Here is a 23,425-nt window from a genome sequence, read left to right on the forward strand (position 1 = left end):
TGGCAAAGCTGTGATGCGGAGGAGCGATAACCGCGCATTTAAACTTTCTGGGCGTCAGAGACTTCCGGACGGGGGAAAAACGCAACTGCTACAACTATTGGGCCATAGGCCTGCAATGGTTCTAGCCTCGTGACACAAGTCCTGTATTTTGGTCCTCGTGGACAGAATAAAAATGATCAAAATAAAATTTCGTAGCCAGTATAAAAATGCCTCGTGGAAAATTATATAAATGTCCAGTTCGCTGAAAGCACGTCCTTGCTTCACCTGACACCCAAGATTCAATGATGAGAGCAATCAACAAGAATTCCGAAACTTGTCATGCGGACACTTCCACTTTTTTGGAGTCTTCCGGTTGTTCTTTTCTTGCGGAAGAAAGAAACGCATTGATTGATTGATAAATTACTTCGAAGATCGATGGCTGTATTCCTTCCTTTCTGGACCTATAAGGTACGTCTGCATCTAAAAACAACTGCACCCTGCCAACAATTTCATCCTTCATTCCGAGGAATTAAACCACACCTGCGTTTCAGCAGGACGCATCCAGCTCCGGCCGTTTTCCAAGTCACGCAGAGAAGTCGCATACGTTATGCTTTCTGTCGACGTACATCCTGTTCGCAATTTCACGAAATCGACATTCCGAGTATTTGTAAAAATATCTCGTTAGTGTACAGCTCAGCATTTTACTGCGTAAGAAGTATGAGTGTCATAAGTCGAAAATGCCGGCGTGTGTCTCTGCGTGATCGTCGAGTGAAGCCTCCGGCGCCTGCAGCGAGTCGAGCGCGAGAGGCGCCCCCTGACGAGTGGCGAGGAGAAACGTATGCATGGGAGGAGGCGGAGAGGTGTGGGCGCAGCGAAGCCCCCAATCTAGCGGCGAGTGTGGAAAGGGGGAAAGCTGCGCGCGAACCAAGGCGTAATGTATAATGCAACAAATGTAAAAGGATAAACAATCATTAAGGATCGAGCCATAAAAGCCAGCCGAAGTAAAACGGTAATGGCGCGTCATCCTAAAAGCGCATTCGCTTACGTAGCTCACCGCATAGTCCATCTGAGTGCCTAAGTTTTTTTTTCTTGCCACCGCTAAGGAATTAGGCGTTTGAATTACAAATGTACGAAGATTAAAGGTGCCCTTTTTAGTTGCCAGGAAAACCTTCAAGCCAGCAGAATGCCAATCCAGACCGGTTGCCGATTATTATCTTCGACTCACTCATCTGTGGTAATTTTCTCGACCTGATGCTATCGTCTGATAGCCGCGTGCTGAAGCAGAAGCACTTTCCGTTGTTAGAGGATTGCCAATGCAAGGCAATACATTCTTCGCGTTTTCCGGTGTCTATCGTGGGGACGCCTTAGATGCTCCAGTTTAAAACGATGTGGCAGTTATTGAAAAGTCGTCGTATGCTGTGCATCGCTCTTTGTGAAGCGCGCCACACGGCAGCACGAAATGGCCAATTAGCGCGTTTAACGCCCTTTAATGACCAGTGAAAGGTGAGTAACAAGGGTGGTAAGCGCGAAAACTCACCACTTCTATGGCGCTCGTGTCTCGTCATTTCTTTCCCTGTGTCCTCGTCCTGTGTGCGCTGTTCTATCCTGCCATGCTAGGAAACCGGTTTCGTTAGCCTTCGCAAGGCTATAGTCGGATACAACTTAAGTCTGCGGTGAAGCTCCGCCCACATTCAGGACCGCAGCGCAGAATTCCACGACAAAAAAGTAGACCATTCTTAAAACTTTCTTTGATATCTAAACGAATAACTAATTACAAGAAAAAATTATAGGAGCTATAATTTTGATACCTGGTTTGTTTAATAGAATCAGACATTAAAAACGTGATTTCGTTTACTGCTATGACTATCCAGCGGAGTAATACAGTACGCCGCGGACCGTGGCCCAGTGTTAGCAGCTGGTGTTTTTTTTTTTTTAAGTTGTGTCCTACTATGTATACCGCGACGGGGCCCAGCACGGTCGCGGTCACTACCCACTAAAAATTTCTCGTCAGCGGTGCCAGAAGCCCTGCACGTTTACCGAGTCCTTGTTTGTGCTGGATGACGACATGGGTACTGTCTCACCTGCCATGGGAGGCCATTGTGAATTTCTCTACGTTAGTGTATCAGTAAATATAGGAACACTAGCATAAGTTAGTACGTTTGCTTCCCAAGAGAGAGAGAATGAAAAGGAAACGCAGGGAGGTTAACCAAATTTGTTGACGGGACCCATAGCCTACATCTTTACTGTTACTATTTACTGTTGCTCTGTGGCACGGGCATTACGAAGTGGGGTGCGATGCTTAGTTCGAACTCGCCACTAGATGAGCTAGAGAAAAAGTAAACATGTGATAATGAAAATGCACCAAGTATTTTTTTTGTCCAGAGGGCGCTACGTATTCCTAGCTTTTCTTCTTTCTGTTCTTGTTGAGTCTTTTAATTCTCACCCCACCATGCAGATGTCTTTAGGAATGCGACGGACCTAACTTTAAAACTCCCTTCAATCTGGATAAGCAACGATAATGTTCAATCTATACGACTACGTTGATGAGGAAAGCTCGTTAGGGGTAAGTTAGGGTTAGTCTCCTCCACCCCTTCGACAGTATTAGCTGGTATTAGCAAGAAAAGCGAATACTAGCTGTGGCCCAGGTTTTGCGCAGACGGCATTGCCTCGAAACTTGAGTGGAGGCGTGACTGCGTGGCCTTCCAGGTGAAGGTAGGCGTGGAACGCGAACTCGTAGTTCATCCAGCTCAGACGCAGCTCCGACGAGCAGCGACAGTTCGGCGGATCTCGGAGGGCCTTCCGTCCTTCCTCTGACGAGGTCGGCCGGCAGAAACGCGGAGGCACGCTTGGCGTGTTATTATGAACCGAGCAAAAGCGGATCGGCGTGTTTTTGTTTGCTTTAAGGAGCGTGACGACCAAAGAGACAGCGAGGTCAAATCGCAAGGTGGCCCGTGTCGATGGACTACCGCGTTCCAATTACAGAGAGGCTATACTTTCATTGAAGACGGGGCTTTTACGAGTTAGGTAAGGTCAGAAACTGAAAGACAGGTGTCGCCACCCGCCGGGCGTTTTCGGAAGTGAACAACTCGTCAAGAGCAGGTTTTTTTTTTTATGGATCTTCGAGGCTATGCTCAGCAGCCATTCACTTTCACACGGTTATCACGGAGGCCTTTTTGGTATTGACGTCACGAGTACGGAACGAGTGGCGGGAAAATTTTTCACACGAGATTCTCGCAGCTCTAAGGGCCTATTCTGCTGCCGTTCAAACGTCAGCATAGCCCTAAAGAACCATAGAATCCAATTTACAAGGATCAAAAATTGAATGGAGGACTGTCATCAGTTTCCCTTTATGCGTTTCTGTGGTCATTTCACATAAATTTGGGCGCTGCGGTGACAATGACGACGAATAATTTAAAGGAACCGAACGCGTTGCTTCTCACCCAGAAAGAAAATATATATAGCGTCTGCGATTTTCATTTCGCTTCCTCGGTTTCGGCGGACGGCAGGACTGTAGCTTACTGAACCGGCGCGACTTGTGCACTGAAAGCAGGACAGCACAAGAAAGGTGTTCCATTCCGCGTCGATGGAAACTGGCCTCTGCACGAATGCTGCTATCTGCCTAAGCCTATTCGCAGAGGCCACACTCGACGATGGGCGCGCTGTCATTAGGCAACTTTCGTAGATGTTTTCGCGAAACGCGGTTCAATAAAACATCATCTGAAAAATGTTCAAGAAAGCCACCAGGCCGGTGCAATTATCAGCTATTTGTTGGGCACATGACTTCTCAAACTGCCGGACTAGGCGGTCCACCCATCCTGGCTCTTTAATAATCTATTGGAAACAACAGTTTTATCCATCAAAAACACTCCTGAAACCTCGTTCATTAACTTCGTCTCGAAAGTGTCGCGCGAAGGACATCGATACGGTTTCTTCTGGCCTTTGAATGAAAATCATCTTCTTCACGATCGTCACTGCCGTTTTTGCACATTCGGGACAGATACAGCAGCCGAAAAGTATCTCACACGAGACGGTTCGCATCTTCTCCGCGGCATGACGTCATGCGGCGAAGCGGCCAATAGCGCCCGGCGGACAGCGGAGATGCGAACCGGTTCCAAAGCGAACCGTCTCGTGGATTTACGCTGCAGATCGCGGACGCAATCCTTCAGGAATTCAAGTTTTCTTCACTCTTTCCCATTGGTATTTCGTGGAGGTGGAGGTGGGGGGCAATAAACTGGAGAGACTGAGGTACAAAAACAGACAAACACTAACGGCGACAGTCGTTCACGACCTGTAGCTTGCACCGCCGCTGTCTGTGAGTGTGCGCCCGCTGCTACCAGAGGTGTGAAGTGGCGGGAGAGTTCAAAGAAAAAAAAATGTAAGGAAACTCGCTGCGAATTCGTGGCCAGGAAAGAAAAAACGCTCGCCCGCCGCGATTTTACAGCAGCGAGCGTACGTACGGCATGCACCACCAACGTGCTTGACACTTTCTTCCCATTTCCTGCTTCTTGTTGCAGCAGCTGCATGCATCGGCGGGGCTTCGCCCGTCTGCCACCGCCGGTCGTCGTTTTTGCAATTTATTTACCAACTTCTTGTTTTATTCCAGTCTCGAGCTGGCTACCACGTTTGCCGGGTAGTTCTGCTCGGGCTTTCCGTAAAGACTTTTCCCTTCCTGGTGTGCCTTTATATCGTCACGCGCAACGTTCGGTTTGGCACGTTCTGCGTGCTGCCACTTTTAATGGCGTATGCTTCGGTCTTTTTACGACGAGGAACGCGCTGAGCAAACCTTTTTGCCCGACCGTGTTTGCACTCAGAGTTTCCGTTTCTTGAACTGGTGCGTATGCGCTGGCTGCATGTTTGATTGCCGTAAGGTCGATGGCCCTGGGCATTTCTCGGGCCTAATGGCTGTTTGCACCGAAAAGTATGTGTTTTGTACGACAAAAACTACCACCATCACAGCTGTTCTGAGGGACAGCTAAATTGGATAAAGAGTAACGTGCAGACTGCGTCGCTGTGAGGAAGTGTGTCCGATAACGCGACGATTATTCATTGTTGCGGAACTAAATGCACCTTTTTCTGCGCAAAACTGCGTGTGTGGGCTATTTTGGCGTTGATCCACTCCTTTTTTAAAATTTACACCCCCCGAAGGGAGTATGGCGTTCGTTCAGGCGTAGGTTCACTCCTGTTATAGATTTACTCTTTCAAGAAGGAGTAAACCGGGTTTTTTGCAGTGCCTTTGGCCAATTGCCTTGTCACTGTATTGCCACTTCTGTTTGGGCCTGCATCTTGGCCCGCAATATGAATAAATACGAATAGACCGTGTAGGCACCGCGCCAGTGGTACACTTAACGCTGCGATCATCGGTTGCGCATGTTTCACCCGGCGAGTCCTGAAATAGCTCTCATTTGAGTCTGCTTTTGTGCTTGAGTAAAAAAAAAGGAAGCATATGGTGTCCGCGTGGGAGATTTGTAGTTACACTCCTTGAGGAGTCTTTTTGGCACTCCAGCGAAAGTTGTACGCCGAAAGAAGACTAAAATTCGAGGAATTAGCGACTGTCCAAAGCTCCAAGCCTCGTAATGTCAGATGCATAATATGCACAGCCAACGTCGTCCTCTCGCGCTGTGTACGGAGCGTAGAGTTTAATAATTAATAATAATTGGTTTTGGGGGAAAGGAAATGGCGCACTATCTGCCCCATTTATCGTTGGACACCTGAACCGCGCCGTAAGGGAAGGGATAAAGGAGGGCGTGAAAGAAGAAAGGAAGAAAGAGGTGCCGTAGTGGAGGGCTCCGGATTAATTTCGACCACCTGGGGATCGTTAACGTGCGCTAACATCGCACTGTACACGGGCGCCTTAGCGTTCTGCCTCCATAAAAACGCAGCCGCCGCGGTCGGAGCTTGGAGTTTGCTGAGCTCGCTTTCAGCACAGCCCTACAAAGCCGTTCGTCCGCCATTGTTACGTCTTACAACGCGTGTTCAGCGAGGACCGGCGCTCTTTATAAGTGCTCGAGAGACCCGCAGAGAATGCCGCTCCGTATACCCTGGCATACACCACATGCAAACTGCCGGCTCGACTGTTGCGCCCACAGCCCAACATGGCCGGCCGGCCGGCGACGCTCCAGATAAAGCAGACCTAACGTGAATAGCGACACACGATGTCGACGCTACTTCCTGCTTGTGATGCAGCCGGCGAGCACACACGCCTCATTGTTTCGCCCGCCCCCAGCCCCGCGATGCACGCCGTTAAGCGCAGTCGCTGCACGCGCAGCATCGCGTATACGCAGGCCCTTCTCTGGAAGCATCGCCGCGGCCTCGCACCGTGACCCGCGACTCCGGCGTGGAAGGACGCGCGAGCAAATGAGTCACGCGCAGTCAAGGCTGTTTTTGTTCCTCTTCTCGGAAAGGGGGAGGAGGTTAAACATCGCGCCGTTCATTTAGAAGGCCCCGCCCCGGTGGCTCAGTGGTTAGGGCGCTCGACTACTGATTCGGAGTTCCCGGGCTCGAACCCGACCGCGGCGGCTGCGTTTTTGTGGAGGAAAAACGCTAAGGCGTCCGTGTGCTGTGCGATGTCAGTGCAGGTTAAAGATCCCCAGGTGGTCGAAATTATTCCGGAGCCCTCCACTACGGCACCTCCTTCTTTCTTCTTTCACTCCCTCCTTTATCCCTTCCCTTACGGCGCGGTTCAGGTGTCCAACGATATATGAGACAGATACTGCGCCATTTCCTTTCCCCCCCAAAACCAATTATTATTATTATTATTATTATTATCATTATTATTCATTTAGAAGCCCTTGCGTGCTTGGTTTTCATGGCGGGTGTGAGCTTGTTGCGATCTTGGCGTTTCCATCCGAGCTGCACTCTAAACATAAGGGCGTAAAAAAGAGTTGGCCGTTCTCTAGTGCATTTTCTTTTATAAAAGGGTGTGCGCTAGAGGACATATTACTCCATTTTTTATTCCCATATAGGCTTATCCGTGTTTAGAATGTAGAGCGCAAACAACGTTACACTTTTGACATCAATACACCTATATAGGAGTAAAAAAAGGAGTAAGCCATCCTCTAACGCCCTCCCTTTTATAAAAGGGAGTGCGCTAGACGATAAATTACTCCATTTTTTACTCCTTTCTGCTGAGTGTAGGCGAATACTTCCGGATCTCCCCCACCAGTGATTTGTATTAGTTTTCGTTTAGACGTGCCCTTATGTGTGAAGCTCCCGGTTTCGTCCCTTCTATCACTGTTTTATGAAAGAAAGTGAAAGCGGACAAAAACGGCAGTTTTGCGCGACACGTAGTTATAGACCTGGCACTGCCGAATCGGGGGAAAAAAAAGGAAGGATAACGTCAGGGCCGGACTTATGGAGAATGTTTGGAGGCGGCGGTGGTCCTATTGGAACTACCCATTTCTAGAACTTCTTACGTCAAAAAAATAAATGCAGACCAGTGCAGTTTCCCCACACAAAAGAAATGTGGTAATTTTTCGTTGCCTTTTCAGCAATGTCCACACCCTGTTAACGGCTAAAAGCCACGCCGTTCGTGATCAAAAACCTCGATTCTCAACGTAGTAAGTAACGCGAAGTTGTCTGCGCTCAAACGATTGCCTTTTTCGTAGTTTTTGAAATCGTTAATTTCTAATTTTTTCCATTCGCTTGAATCAGCGGTTGTCTTGGATGTTTTACGTAAGAATTCATGGGGACCCTTATAGAAATGGTCTATATATAGTCTATAGATTTCTTATAGACTCTATTGCCTTCCTATAGATATTTATTTTTGTCTATTCATAGTCTATAAACAAAAGTTGCTAAAAGCGTATGGCCATAAATCCCTAGATTGTCTATAGACTGTCTATAGGAGTTGTATTGCCTATAGACGTACTGTTCTCTAGCATTTGTCCATAGACAGTCATGCACAGTCTAAAGAAATCTTTGCAAGGGGAGTGCCTATGCTGCAATATATCCACGCTTGCCAAATCCTCGTGCTGAGGTCTCAAGCCAGCTGGGACTGCGAGTCGCTGAAGTGTTCATCTTCAAAAACACTCAGTATGATTCGAACCCCTCTCGTCCCCTTCCGCACACGTGTGCCTCGCCTGAAACACGTGAGTATACGAACACAGCAGAAAAAAATACACAGAATGAAACCCCACAACAGCAACGACAGCAAAGTAAAGAGAGCCATCACGCAGCCCCTCTAGAGACAGCCTCGTCCAGGATAAGGAGTCACGACTGAGGAAGAAACTCCCGTTCGATCAAATTACCCGCGCCTCATCATCTCTACTTCCCTTCTAACTCGGCCCTCTCCTTCGTCTTGACCGATTCACCCCCCCCCCCCCCTCCCCCCTCCTCCACGTTGCTCCTACAGGTCTCGCAGTAGCAGTGCTCGGGAATTGCATTTCCTCGTTCGGGCACAGCTGACCGCGCGCACTTCGGTCAGCCTCGTGGCGCCCCCTATCGGCCTCTGGCGCCGGCCGTTATACAACACCCGATCAGACGTGGAGAGGAGGGTGACCAACGGTGTGCACAAGAGCTGCTGTGACCAGCCGGTCACGGTGATAATAATAAGCGAGTGCATGCGTGCGTGACCCTCGGTGATATCGGGGGTGGTGGGGGGGGGGGGGGGGTGGCGTCCAGGGCATGTATATTAACTCGCACTATTTGCGGCGGCGGCGGGTTGGTCTGTTGACGACGTGCTACGTTCAGCTGTGCGCAGCGGTGGTGCGTAGACGGAGGCGTGTTGTATGCTGGAAGACACGATGCTGTTGTTGCTCTTCGTTCCACCTCACTCGCGGAGCAGCGAGTCGGTGAAACGGAAAGAACACAATGACGGAAAGCGCAGAATCAAATAAAGAAAGAAAAAAATAACAGCAGGGCGTCCCCGCCGCGCGGGCAGTGGCGGTATAACGGAGTGTTTCTCGCATGCCCCACCGGAGCCCGACCCGGAAGTCCTGTTCTTCTTCTTCAAGCGCAGCAAGCCGAGCGCGAACGTCTTCCTCCGGAAAGCTCGCCCTCCCTTCTTCTTCCTCCTCCTCTTCTTTCCATCCGTGCGAACCCTCCTACTGCTCGGTCTCGCCCAAGAAGCGTGCAACGCGGTGGAAGCTGCGAGGAACACGCTGACCGCAGTCGCTGTGTGCTCCAGTTGTAAACCTGGCGAACAGCGCCATCTGTAGGCCGTCATCGGGCCGACTGTGAATGGCAAAGCTATAAATTCAACTACCCGATTTAAATGACGCGCAAACAATAACTGACGCGTTAGTTTAATTGACAAAGCAAGTGTTTATACCGCTGTGGTAACGACCGAATACAACATGAATTGAACCCGAAGATGCATCGTGGAGTTCCTTCTTTTTTTACTTACTTGAAGATTCTAGACAATTTGCGGTCGTATCCTCAATGCACGCCCACCGCAACGTCAGCAACTTTCTTGTATGCCCCCCCCCCCACGGTCCCCTCATTGCTTTTTCTCGCACTGAGGAGCCGATGGTTTTACGTGACGGACAGGTGTGTCTCTGGAAGGGCGCTCACGGTTGCGTACGTTGTAACAGTGGAACCTGGTTAATTCAAACTCGCTTAATTCGAACTTCCGGTTTATTCGAAGCGACGGCTTTGGTCCCGTCAACATCACTCATATTAAGAGGCGCCCGATTGACTGGGACTCCCCTTAATCGTCGATATCCTACTGTATGAGTATGTGAGTGTGCTGACTATGCAACAGCACACTGTGCGCAGCACGTAACCCCGTGTTCTTGGAACAACTGCAGTCAAACCTCGTTATAACGAAATTATGGATATAACGAAAGAATGGCGATTCCCCTTGGAAGCTCGGTCAACACACGCTATAACGAAGCAACGGTTATAACGAAGTAATCGCCTGAAGCCTTTAACCTCGTTATAACGAAGCGATTTATACGAGATTATGGATATAACGAAGGAATGGCGATTCCCCTTGGAAGCTCGGTCAATGGGCTATAACGAAGCTACGGTTATAACGAAGTAATCGCCGTGCCCCTTCAACTTCCTCATAACGAGGTTCATCTTAGTGTGCCAGGTGCCTGGAACAAGACGTGCTTCGCCAACACCGAAACGGAGTTGCCCTCGGGTACACGTGTACATAGAGCGCAGTGGAACGCCCTACGTAGGCGCACGTTCGTGCAACGCCTCCACGGCACTGCACGGTACTACGCGCCGGCGGCGGCGACGTTTCGGCCGCTACGTCCGCCGCGCCACGCAGCGTATACACACGCGCGGTTTACGACGCGCTCGACCCGCCCGCATCATCCGGAGCGCAGTGCGTGTATAATACACGAAGAGCGCGGTCTCTCATTTGTTTGTTTGTTTGTCGTGTAGGTTGTTTGCTTGTTTGATTGCATGTTTGCGTATCCCCTCCACAGGTGGCGTATAGCCTCTTCTGAAAGGCCCCTGCAGAGGGACCGTACGGAATGAGGTGCCAGGTGAATGGACGAAGACCAACAAGGCCCCGTCCGCGCGCCGTGAGTATGCTAGAAAGCGGTACTCAAATGTAATATACGGTGCAGGATAGCGCGTTAAGGGCTGCAGAAGCCTCATTGCAGCTGCATGTTTTCTCCTCTGTAATGGTACATAAGACCCCGCCGCGGGGCTCAGTGGTTAGGGCGCTCGACTACTGATCCGGAGTTCCCGGGTTCGAACCCGACCGCGGCGGCTGCGTTTTTAATGGAGGAAAAACGCTAAGGCGCCCGTGTGCTGTGCGATGTCAGCGCACGTTAAAGATCCCCAGGTGGTCGAAATTATTCCGGAGCCCTCCACTACGGCACCTCTCTCTCCGTTTCTTCTTTCACTCCCTCCTCTATTCCCTTCCCTTACGGCGCGGTTCAGGTGTCCAACGATATATGAGACAGATACTGCGCCATTTCCTTTCCCCGAAAACCAATTATTATTATTATTATTATTATTATTATTATTATTATTATTATTATTATTATTATTATTATTATTATTATTATTAATGGTACATAAGACATTAGAATACATGTATCACCCCCGTGGTATTCGTCTACAACCGCTAAAAAAATAAGAATTGAATTTCTTCTCTCGTGCTGTTTCGGTTTCATCAACCGAACGATGCTTGTGACGCGTAAAGTGTGTTTAGGTCACGCAAGGCATGAAAAAAAACTGCAATATAACCACTGGTTTCTCCCTTGTTGTCATTATATTTTATATTGCAGTTCTTTCATGCACCACGTGACCAAAACACTTTCACGTCAACGACGTCGTTCGGTAATGAAATCGATACGGCATGACAGAAGGAATTCAGTTGTAAGTTATTTTGTGGTCGTACGGGGGTACCACGGGGTGATCCAGGAACGCTGATGCCAACGCGTCACCCGAAAGAAGTAAACACGAGGCAATAATTTGAATAATAATAATAATAATAATAATAATAATAATAATAATAACAATAATAATAATTGGTTTTGGGGGAAAGGAAATGGCGCAGTATCTGCCTCATGCATCGTTGGACACCTGAACCGCACCGTAAGGGAAGGGATAAAGGAGGGAGTGAAAGAAAGGAAGAAATAGGTGCCGTAGTGGAGGGCTCCGGGAATAATTTCGACCACCTGGGGAATCTTCTTTAACGTGCACTGACATCGCACAGCACACGGGCGCCTTAGCGTTTTGCCTCCATAATAACGCAGCCGCCGCGTCGGTCATCAAAATTCGCACCTTGGCTGGAGGGAAGTGACGTCGCCAGACCTGGAGTGACGTCACTTCCCTTTAAGGGCGTCAAGCTTCTATCACATTGTCAACGCATAAGGTAACTAGGTTCTCAGAATTTTTTTTTCTATTGAAGTCTCGTTCTTACACCTCGATACGCGCAGTATAACCCTGATCGCGCTCAGAGGCGCGAAGGATGCTCATCAAGAACGTACGGGCCTTGCGGAACAGTGCGGAATTTTTTTTCTTTTTCGATTTTCTCGCGAGCAAATGAGAAAATTACGACCACATTCCGGCGCCCTCGCGGCGCAGAACTCGAGACGAGCGGTATGTCAGCGTTCTCTTAACGTATATACGTACTGGATATACTCATTCCAGTTCAGAAGGACTCCACCATGTCCTGAATGACCGGCGTGAATGCCTGCTCCTGCGCATTTTTTTTTTTTTCATTCCAACGCTTGCGCGCTTTTAAGCTAAAAATACACGTTATAAGCACTGCGAAAGAAATGTTTTGCTTTAGGATAGCGTTCGGCAAGGCGTGCTGTACCATTTACTTCAACAACGGCTTCGCAAACCTAAGGGCCGAAATAAACCTACACCGAGGGCATTGAAAGAAGGCGCATAAAATAATAATGGCGGCTATCGTCAGATGAGGAGAAAAAAAGCATCAGGCCTCTTTACAGTAACATTTTCTCTTATTCTCCGCTGGATTCCCGCCTGGGGGACAGCAGAATAAAAAAAAAAGGGGGGGGGGTCCATATCTGAGGTGTTGTATTTCTGTTGGTGGTGAGTGACCGCTGATCCCTTACAAAAATTTTCTTTAGACAGTCTTTAGACTGTCAGGAGACTTCTGTCTCTAAACTCTATAGACTGTCCATAGAGAAACTCTAGAGAACAGTCTATAGGCAATACTAATCCTATAGGCAGTCTACGGACAATCAATAGATTTATGGCCATACATTCTATTAGACTTTTTGTCTGTAGACAGTCTATAGACCATGAATAGACAAAAAGAAATATCTATAGGAAGGCAACAGAGTCTATAAGAAGTCTATAGACTGTCTGTAGACCATTTGTGTAAGGGATGGTCACTATAGTGACCGGATACAACTCATGAACGAAGCGGGAAATGTCCTTGAAAAGAAACCTTCCAGCCAATGGCGTCGACTGGTTTTCATGACGCTGCGGTTCATCCGTTGTTAGTCCCCACGTAGTCTAGCGTTGCAGGGGATCAACCATTGAAAACAATGTCATGAAAATCTGTAGACGCCATTGGATGGAGCGCCTCCTTTCAGGGGCATTTGCCGCTTCGTTCAATTCAATTCATTTTATTTTACCAGAAGTTTGGAAGGATATCTGGGGGCTAATAACTGTGAATCACAGCTTGACATGTCTCAGAAAACCCCTACAAGACAGTTCTTGAACTGTATCTGATAACTATGGTGTTTCAAAGGGTTCAAAGAAGTATCATCGTCTCAGTCCAACTATGTCTACTCAGGGACGAATCTACGCCTATTCAATTGCCCTCCAATTAACCATGTCCTGCGCCACATATCCGCACATTATCGCCGCAGATTTTCTAATCTCATCCACCCATCTGACTCTTAGCTGCCCCCCCCCCCCCCAAACCCCTGCCTCGTTTGCCTTCTAGTCGATTCTACTCCCTTTTAAGGACAATCGGTTATCTTCACTTGCATATTGAATTGCATGCCCTGCCCATGCCCATCCTTCTTGATTTCGACTAGAATATCGCTAACTCGCGTTTGTTCCCTAACCCATTCTGCCCTCTTTCTGTCGTGATATTAAAAAATAATAATAATAATTGGTTTTTTGGGGAAAGGAAATGGCGCAGTATCTGTCTCATATATCGTTGGACACCTGAACCGCGCCGGAAGGGAAGGGATAAAGGAGGGAGTGAAAGAAGAAAGGAAGAAGAGGTGCCGTAGTGGAGGGCTCCGGAACAATTTCGACCACCTGGGGATCTTTAACGTGCACTGACATCGCACAGCACACGGGCGCCTTAGCGTTTTTCCTCCATAAAAACGCAGCCGCCGCGGTCGGGTTCGAACCCGGGAACTCCGGATCAGTAGTCGAGCGCCCTAACCACTGAGCCACCGCGGCGGGTGATATTAAACCGGCGATTTCCATTTCCACAGCTTGCTGCTCTGTCTTCAGTTTGATCCGAATTAAAATTGTAGATTTAATTTAACAACTCTTAAAATCTTCTTGCTACTCTAACATGTTTGTTGTGTTTACTGACTCAACACAGTATCCCTGCCGTATTTTTTTTTAGCGGTGCATAAATCAAGCATTTGTGTATCTCTACGCGTCCTTTTCTGATTTATTTGTTCACGTTTTTTTTAATATTTTTTATCCTGGTGATTTTCGTCATGCTCTTCACGCGTGTTTTCATCGTCGAGTATGTCTGTAAACTGTAGGTCTACACTATAGCTTCGACTATCGGCCCAGCATTTGCGTGTATGTATGCGAGCATTCATCGATATAAATGAACGAACGAATTTCAAGGAAGTAACGCTTTAAAGGGAAGAAATGACTCCTGGAGTTTCACAGAAACGAGGTTTAAATGAATCGTGTGCAAAGACAAATTTTTCGCAGTTCCGAACCGTAAACTATAACTCGAGTCGCGTTGCAATACACGCACGGGTTGTGTGACGTTTTGATTGAACCTCGTCGAACGTTACTAAAACCCCGATGATATCTTCGGCGCTACGGAGACCAGTGCATAGCGCTAAATAATAAAAAAAAACCCTTGGCAATCACCCTGCAATGCTACTGCTTGAAACGCCAGTTCCCATCCGGTCCGAAATAAATAAATGAATTTCAACGAAGTAACGCTCTAAGAGGAACAAATGACGGGCTCCCTCAAGTTTCACTGAAGTTAGGTTTAGGTGAGTCGTGTGCAAAGACAGATTTTTTTTTTCGAGTTCGAAACATTCACGTTCACTTTATTTCGCATTTCTCCAGTACAGAAAAAATGCGAAGACGAGGACTAAAATCTGCTATGTAAGCAGCTTGACTGAGGCCCTTGCGTAGAGCGGTTACAAATCATAAAGTGAAACTTAAAGGGAATCGATGTTTTTGCATAAAATCAATACTCGTTAAATTGAATTAGCTCCTTTTTACTGATAATAAATATTCACATTATTTTCTGCTGAAGTTGCCGCACTACAGTACAAAAGTATAGGCAAATCTTACTTCATACACATACACACTAAAGCATTGTACCGTAAACTAACCGTAAACCGTAAACCAACGGTAAACTAACTGTAAACCGTGGACAATTCGAGTCGGGTGTTGTAGTACACATACGGGCCATGTCACGTTTTGATTGAACGTCGTCGAACGGGGCTGCGTAGACCAGTGCGTAGTGCCGAATAATAATAAAAACCCCTTTGGCAATCACCCTGCGGTGCGAATGCCTGAAACGCGAATTCCGATCCGGCGCGTTCCAGTGGAGAATCCGGATCCCTCTCCACTCGTCCTTCCTGCAGCGAGCGCTTTGGCTTGCTGCTGCTGCTGCCTGTGAGGGAGGTCTTCGCTCGCGTGGTTTTGCTTTTGCTCGTTCGTGATGCCGATCCGCATTCTTGAGTGCACACGGGCGGTTTTCAGGCCATCGCATCCTTGAAGTGCCGAGGGAGGGCGAATGCCTCTCGATATGCGCGCAGATTGGACGAAAGCGCCCAGCAATTCGCCCGCGTTTATCCTCGACAAGGGTTGACAACATCTGATGAGCTCGCTTACATGGAGGATTTCTTCTTCGTGTCAAAAGAGAAAGGGCGGAAAGGGGGGGGGGGGGGAGTTACGTTGGAATGGGAGACTGGTGATTGTTGTTGTGGGATGTAGTACTAATTAACAACGCGCTTTTACACCCGAAACGTGTACTCTTTTCTTTTCTTTTTTGAGGAACGAGCTTAGAGCACCTAACGCTGCAAAACCTTGAAGACTGTAAGGTGGGCTTTATTTAACGGGAACAGGGCCAACAGCAGTCCGAGGGCAGTTAGTTCAGCCAGGAGCGTGCACCAGGAGATGGCCATGCGGCTCGCGCGTTTGCACGTCATCTTCCTTACAAGACATATACTTACACAATGCCTCGTGACCTCAAGTCCACCAGAAATATGGGAAATTGTTAACATGACACTAATCCACGAGAAGAGTGGTATCAAAGGCCTGAAAATGGTGGGCCGATTTGTTATTGTCTATAGTCTATGGGGTATTTGCTAAAGCTGTCTTCAATAGAATAAACGCACCTGTCCACGGCGCTGGTTCAATAGATTAACAGCAGCGTTAGAGTCACCCAAATGAATCACTGAGGGTCCTCTATTGCTAAAAATTGTGCACAAGAGTTAATGCAGGACATGTGGCCATCCTCCCATTTACTGGCGAAGTTTTGCCACTTTGGTATCCAGGAGGGCAAAGAAAAACGTCCCAAAACTAATCTTCGGTATCCCGGCGAACTAACACTGTCTAGGCCTAGCAGCCACGGCAAATCGGGATAATGAGAGAACTTAGTAGGAGGATGGCTATGGAAATCCGTGGAAAGGAAAATGATGGGTGTGTAGCGCTAAGGGACAGAAAACGAGCAGAGTGGGTCGGGGAACAGACGCTTGTGAATGATATCCCAATATAAATTAAGAAGAAAAAGTGGGCATGGGCAGGACATGTAACACGAAGACAAGATGACCTGTGGTCGTTAAGGGTAGCGGAGTGCACTCCAAGTAGCGGAGTGCACTCCAAGAGGAGGCGAGCATATATCAGATGGCGGCAAAAAGTGAGATGTGCTGATAGATTAGGAAGTATGCCGCAGCTACCACAGGACAGGGTTATTTGGAGGGACATGGGAGAGGTCTTTGCCCTGCAGCAGACGCAGTTAGGAATGCTTCTGAAGATGACGGTTATAACTTGGGGACAGGCACGGTGATGATATCTGTAGCCAGGCTCTTTCTAGCGGTCTAACTTCGATAATATCCCCTATCGGCAAAAAAAAAATACAGAAACCATAGGAAAAGAAAGCAGTGAGGTGATTTACGGCACAGGCGACATCACCTCGGGTTGATCAGGTATACAGACGTTCTGAGCACACGGACAATGTTCTAGCTGCTGCTTCGTTCATAACGTTAATTCCCAATGTGAGGGACCCGCTTTGCGGGAGCCTGTTAGCCTCGTAGAGTTGGCAGGGGTGGCGTTTTTCCCTGGGCTTTCTACGGTCAGGCGACAGACTGCGTCATTCGGCAGTGCTGCATCTTGGACAGCTCGTGTCCATGGCAGCCGAGTACTTTTCCTCATGTAGGCATGTACGTAGAACGCCACTACGGTCCTCTTGCAGCAGACCGCTGCACCTGGACTGGCGCTGTCAAAGAACTGTTCGCTTCTGATGCGGTGTTTTATCCTTCGTCTCGAAGGCAACCCGAGTCCATGAGCAGCTGCTTTCTATTTCCAGTCAGGAGGAAAGTGTATAACTGACGTGCTCTACCAGTTGTCACTGAAAGGGCGGAAAGTTTGGAGGTAAGGAAAAAGCCGGGAGAGTGGCGGCAAAGGAAAATGATACGTGCAACGTTGAGATGGAGGAATAGTGCTCTGTGGATTATCGAAAAAAAAAAAGCGAGATGATCCCAGCTGAAAGAGCAGATGGGCACCTGGGGCAAGACGTGTAATGCGCAGATAACACAACGGATGTTCCTGTGAGATGGAGTCGAGTGGCTAACAAGGGAAGGTAGGCAGTGCGACATGTCTTATCGGCTTATAGCCACGGTCTCCGGCCTGCAACGCTGCAACTATGCGCTGTGCAACAAAATGGCGCCCGTGGCGTCACAGGAATACCTCTTAATACCCTTGTTCTGCATTGGACTTGACCTGGCTGGTGATGATGGTGTCTGTGCTGTTTAGAATGCTTGAGCTTCGCCTTCTCACCATCGAGGCATTGATATTCACATAAAGAAATGGCGTCTGCGGATGAATTCGCGGTTTAAATAGTCCACGAACTTGTTTACTTCACGACTTCTGACGCAAAATTTTGTAAGCGCCGTGAAATTCACCATAATTGCTTAAAGTTTGTGCATTACATAAGCCGGTAAATAAGATGCAGCACACGGAAGCGACATATGAAGCTTAATACAACTGTGCTAGCTGAAGCTCAGAAACGTATAAAGTTTGTACAGCTGTTTGGAGTGCTAGTCGTGTTTCCGTCATGTTCTGTCATAAATTCTGACGAGTATTTCGTAAAGCGTCTGTACGGCCAAGTTCTTGTTCTCTAAGCGCTATGCGCTCGTGTTATACACTGCATTCAGCTTGGCAAATTGTATGCGATGTATCTCCTGAGCGCTGCGCGATTGTGTGGTACGCTTCCGTCACTGTAAGCCGAGAGAGTCAGTATGGAAAATCAAGTATTTGTCGTATTGGAATGTCTCGCTACAGCTTCGATGCATATCATTACTGACAAAGGCGGAGCGATGAAGGCAGTTGTGAATAACAACTAAAAATCTTGAAACACCGAAGTCAAACGCAGTTTCGCTTTGAAACCGCTTATGTAAGAGCACGCCGCTCACGCGCCTCGAGTCGTGACTCGCTTGACGTCACACAGCGGGTCTGACACGCTTCTCGATACACAACGGCGGTGGATCGTTTGCATAATCGATATCGGCCTGGAGAGCTGTGCGCCGCGAGGCATGTGAAGTCCCGCGGTGACGGATGACGCCACGACCCGCTGAGGACCCCTGGCGGGAAGCGCGCCGTTCATCACCTCACCCACGCGAAGGCGTTCGTCTGCCGAGCGTTGCTTGACCCCACGCGGAGCGCATTTCTCTCCGACAGTTCAAGCGGGACAGTTGAAGAGCGTATATGGTACAACGCGCGATTCGAATGCGTCGGCGCTGTTCTTTCCCCCATTTTCGTCATACTCGCGAGATTCCCTCTTCACTGTCCATACTAATTGGCCCTATGTGCATTGCGGTAAAGTTGTTCCTTATCATTCGAAACGAAAGTCTGGCGCACTTCCTTCGAGCTGTCTTTGGAGCCAGAACATTCGCTATTTCCTGTCTTCAGCTGCTCGCTATGCCCGGTCTTTAGCCGATCAGTTGACTTTCCGTAGACTTCTGTCTATAAAGTCTATTGACTTTCTGTAGGCACACCTTAGAGAACAGTCTAATGGCAATACAAATCCTATGGACAGTATCTAGACAATCTATAGATATATGTCCATACACTTTTGGTAGTTTTGTCTATACAGTCTATAGACTATGAATAGACAAAATGAAACATTTATAGGAAGGCAATAGAGTGTATAATAAGTCTATATACTGTCTATAGACCATGTTTATAAGTGTTTACTGTTTAAGAAAGTGGTATATAAAGACCGAAAGACTCGTCCAGAACCCGCTCCGTAACCAGCAGCACAGTTGACCGCTCAAGAAACTGTTTGGACGACAACAGACGAGATATTTGCATAGTCGCACGCGCTTAGACTCGGAATCAACAAACTAGGTTTGGAACAGTTTCGGCCACCCAGGTCGCCGCGTAGCACCGACGGCGGCCGGCAAAGCAATCGACGGGCAATCCAGAGCAGCAACACTCACTTTTGGGCATGCCGCAGGGCCCTTTGGTTCGGCCATTGTCGAGAAAGTCCAGGTCGTACCGCCTGGCCGGCGGAAAGGTTAGGGCTACGTGCCCGAGACACGGTCGGACCACAACGGCAGCGCAGAAGACGGCAGCCGTTACCACGAACCGCCGCAGGAGCCACTCTCGCGTTGGCCCACGCATGGCGGCCGACGCGAGCCCACCGGCGAGCCGCGTCTTTTCACACTCCTCGAAGCAACAGCGGGAGCAGCCAGGCGCACTCAGCTGCTGGTACACGTCCTCGAAGTCACAGCCGCGGCGCCCGGCACCGCGCAGTCGGCATGATACCGCTGGAGGACCCTACCAGACGGCGATGCGTGGACACCGTTCCTTGCACACAGACACACGCACACACACACTAGAAGAAACGGGGAGAGATGTCGCCGCCAAGCTTTCGCGAGCAAATCGTTGCCGTTGGCGCAGAGTCGGTCGGCTTCGTTTCGTCGTTGGGTCGGTCGCCGTGGCGGCAGCCTGCGGCGAACGCAAGAAAGCCGTGGAGAGGAGACGGCGAGGAGGGGAGGGGGTACACCTGCGAACCACCACCTCGCTCTCGCGAGACTGGTCGACTTGGCCGGCGTTTCGCTCCTCGCGGACCACTCCAGAGGAGGAGGCAAGGGGTAGCCCGGAAAGTGCGGCCTCCTCCTCACCTTCAGCGGCGGCTGCAGGTGAGCTTTCTTGCGAGCGATGACGACTAGAGGAGGAGGAGGCGACGGCGGCGGCAACAAAACACCAAATAGAAGCGAAGCCGCCGCGAGAACCTGTCCTCTACGGTGGAGGGCTGCATTCCTGGGATGGCGAGCGGGCGGGCGGGCGGGGGGTGGGGAGCGAAGCGGAGCGCCTGCGTCAGCCTGGCTGAGCTGCGTGGTCGAGCTGCCTGTCGACGGCGCCGGAAGGACAAGACAGCGCGCGCGTTCAGTGAAAAGGGTGAAAATGCGAAGAGAAACCGCGCCGGTCGGCCGTCCGTCCCGAGTGGGTAAACGAAAAGAGTGGAGGAAGAATGCCACAGTCGGGCCTGGCCTCAGGCGACGACGTTACATTCGAGAAAGGTCGCCCCGCGTGTGCGTACTACGCCTGGGGGTACACGACCGACACCGCGCGCGGGATCAGCGAAGAAGGGCGCTTGCCACCTCTCGTGACCTTTGGAACCAGTCCTTCCTACCCGCTATTATAACGGACAGGCAAGCGCACCGCGTATCTGGGCGATGGATGGCCCGCGGCGATAAGTCGATCGGCTCTCTGGGCAATGACTAACGACGCGTGGACGATCTCCGGTAAGCTTTCCGGGAAGTGTGTTGGTCACAAGGACCTTGCCGAAGCATCTTGTGCTTGCAGATTGTATCTGCTGGGACGGCCGAGGAGCAAGCGATGCAGGCATCCGGCGAGACTCTTTCTGTGGTTTCGTTTTGTCCTCGAGGAGCCCAGCCCGAGTGCCCTGCGCCTCTTAGATACAAATACTGGATTCCAATCCTTGTTTCATTGAGCCTTGCGAAGATCTCCATGCTCACAGCACCTTGATGAAACCGCACCTATAACCTTTGCAAGAGCGTTCCTTCAGGACGAACAGAGGAAGTGACAGCTCTGGGACTCTCTTCTGAGGCGACTTGAGACCGCTCTCAGAGCCACTGCGAAACCTGTTATGTCCACATGTATGGTCTTCAAACGAGGTGTTCGGGAACGCAAAAAGAACTCTATTTATAGCCGCGGGGGAGACATGCAGTGGAGCATCCAGCAGAAAAACTGGAATCGGGGCTGAGAACTGGAATGCACCCTTCCGTTCTGGGGTCCAGCGTGGGTGTCAGACGTAGACAGAGCAACTTCTTAATGGGTCACAGTTCAATCGCGCACGGTTCACGGTGAATTAATGGGGATTCACGTCGCGAAACTGCACATTTACGAGGAATGCCGGAGTGGAAGGCTCCGGATTGATTTAGACCACCTGGGATTCTTTAATGTGCACTGACGTCGCACCGTACACGGGCGTTTGCCTCGCACAGTACACGGGCGTTTTGCCTCGCACCTGCTACTCAAGTCTACACATCATCAGTTGCACGCTCTGTATACGGTAAGAAAGACAGTTGAACCTCCTTATAACGAAAGGGAGGGAGCCCGGCAATTACTTCGTTATAGCCGTAGTTTCGTTATAGCCCGTGTTGACAGGGCTTCCAAGGGGAACCGTTATTCCTTCGTTATATCCATTATTTCATAATAAACCGTTTCGTTATAACGAGGTTCGACTGTATTTCTTACCGTATACGGAGCGTGCAACTGATGATGTGTAGACTTGAGTATCAGGTGCGAGGCAAAACGCCCGTGTACTGTGCGAGGCAAAACTGTAGCCGATAAACAAAATGGTGGAGAGCTGAGCACCTGTGCGAAACTGACGTACGTACTTTACGGATAAGATCCCGCGTATCAGTGCACCAGTCGCAAACTGTCAGCATAACGGCGATTTGCGTGTTTAATTTTCATTGCACAGATACCAGAAAGTGCATTTTACTGAGGTCTGTCGGCAAAGAGAATTGTTCGTTCAGAGGCACTGCTCGTCTTTCGCGAACCTTGCCCATTCTTGCGTTCGTTTTCCTCTCTATAGGCCATTCGGAGGACTTGTACGCCCGATTTGACCTTTGACCTCGCTTCCAGGGTGCTCCAGGGTATACCCGGGTTCTCGAGAACCCTCCGTCAGTCGTAGAACGCGTGTGCGTGATGTCAGTTTACCATTGGCCCAGCTTGCATGGGTTGGTACCAACAGCAAACTGTACGGAGTGTATACGAACGCTAAACACGTGAGCAAAAGATAGCAAATGGAGCAACGCGACCAGGTCAGAACTGTAGCAGGCATGGCGAACTCTGAAGTCAAGTGAAACGCCGAGGAAAATGCCCCAAGCTACGGCGAGACTTTCTACGTGCAAACCAGTGACACGGAGCCGACTGCGAAAGTAAGCCGCGCAGCTTCAGGGAAGCCGAGAGTTTAGTCGAGGAAAAAGGAAAAGATTGTCCCGACTTCGAAGATCGAACTTTGGAGGCACGCGTTCTCCTCCTCTTTTCCTTGTATAGGTAGATAAGCAAAACACAAGCCGACCAGCAAGGAAGGCGGTTTACTTTTATTACTGGAAAAGGCCGTCGCCTTACTCTACGGCTGACATCTGGGGACCTCGGCGTTATTGGCAGCTGCTGTCAAAAGGAGTGCTTGCGAACGATCTGGAAGCACATCAAGAACAGGCGCGCAGACAGCATACCTAACACTATACTAAAGGAAACATGACTCATTCGGGGGCGGGCATGCATTGTGCGCCTACTCATCATACGTGAGCCGAGGGATTTCCGCTAATTATCCATTGTTTTTGTACACTTTCCCCTAGACGATGCTGTGTACGCGTCTTCTCCTTCGAACAATAGATGACATGTGCGTGCGTGCGTGCGTGCGTGTGTGTGTGTGTGTGTGTGTGTGTGTGTGTGTGTGTGTGTGTGTGTGTGTGTGTGTGTGTGTGTGTGTGTGTGTGTGTGTGTGTGTGTGTGTGTGTGTGTGTGTGTGTGTGTGTGTGTGTGTGTGTGTGTGTGTGTGTATCTTCTTCTTGTAGTGCTGGTGGCACGACCTCCGGAAAGGTTTAAAGGACACTATTGTACAGTATACGTAGCCGGCGGTGTCTGCATTACTGGAGTCGCCGGAAAGGATTTCGGAATGCCGCGATCCATTTACAAGCGTCGCCCACTTTGGAAGGCACGTGGATGCCCCGGCGTTGGTGATAAGAGAAGGATCACTTCTGCTGTGTTTTGGAATGACTCGTAACTGTAACCTATCTGCCTTCCCAGTTCTGCTGTAAGGCTGAGAGCCGGCAAAATCAACTCTGCTCTTTGAATTAATCATCAGAAATAAATGAAAAAATATTGCGAATAGTTTCAACACTATCCTTAACATCTATTTTCGGCCCGTCCGTCCATCCGTCCGTCCCTTGAGGCTGACCTACGGGGCCAAGCGAGAAGCTGCAGCCAAAAGGCTCCTGGACCTCTTGGCAACCTCCCGGGGTACTACAAGAGCTCCAGCGCTATCGTCACTTGAATAAAGTTTGTTCCTCCTCATCTTATTCCTCCAACACCACCAACAACATAATGATTATCCTGGATCTACGTTATATTATTA

General features: G+C 49.4%; 2 protein-coding genes across 2 annotated transcripts in view; one reads left to right on the plus strand and one right to left on the minus strand.

Moving 5' to 3' along the window:
• LOC144110586 (uncharacterized) overlaps positions 1-19,847 on the minus strand; it is a 50,739-nt gene extending 30,892 nt beyond the window's left edge. The window contains exon 1 of the mRNA XM_077643603.1: positions 19,248-19,847. Within this exon, the coding sequence (XP_077499729.1) occupies positions 19,248-19,431 (184 nt within the window). The 5' untranslated portion in view covers positions 19,432-19,847. The remainder of the gene's footprint in view (positions 1-19,247) is intronic.
• LOC144110587 (uncharacterized) overlaps positions 1-23,425 on the plus strand; it is a 159,214-nt gene that overhangs the window by 62,020 nt on the left and 73,769 nt on the right. The gene's annotated exons all lie outside the window — the stretch shown is intronic.

Source organism: Amblyomma americanum, chromosome 11, assembly GCF_052857255.1.
Source record: "Amblyomma americanum isolate KBUSLIRL-KWMA chromosome 11, ASM5285725v1, whole genome shotgun sequence".
NCBI classification, from domain to species: domain Eukaryota; kingdom Metazoa; phylum Arthropoda; class Arachnida; order Ixodida; family Ixodidae; genus Amblyomma; species Amblyomma americanum.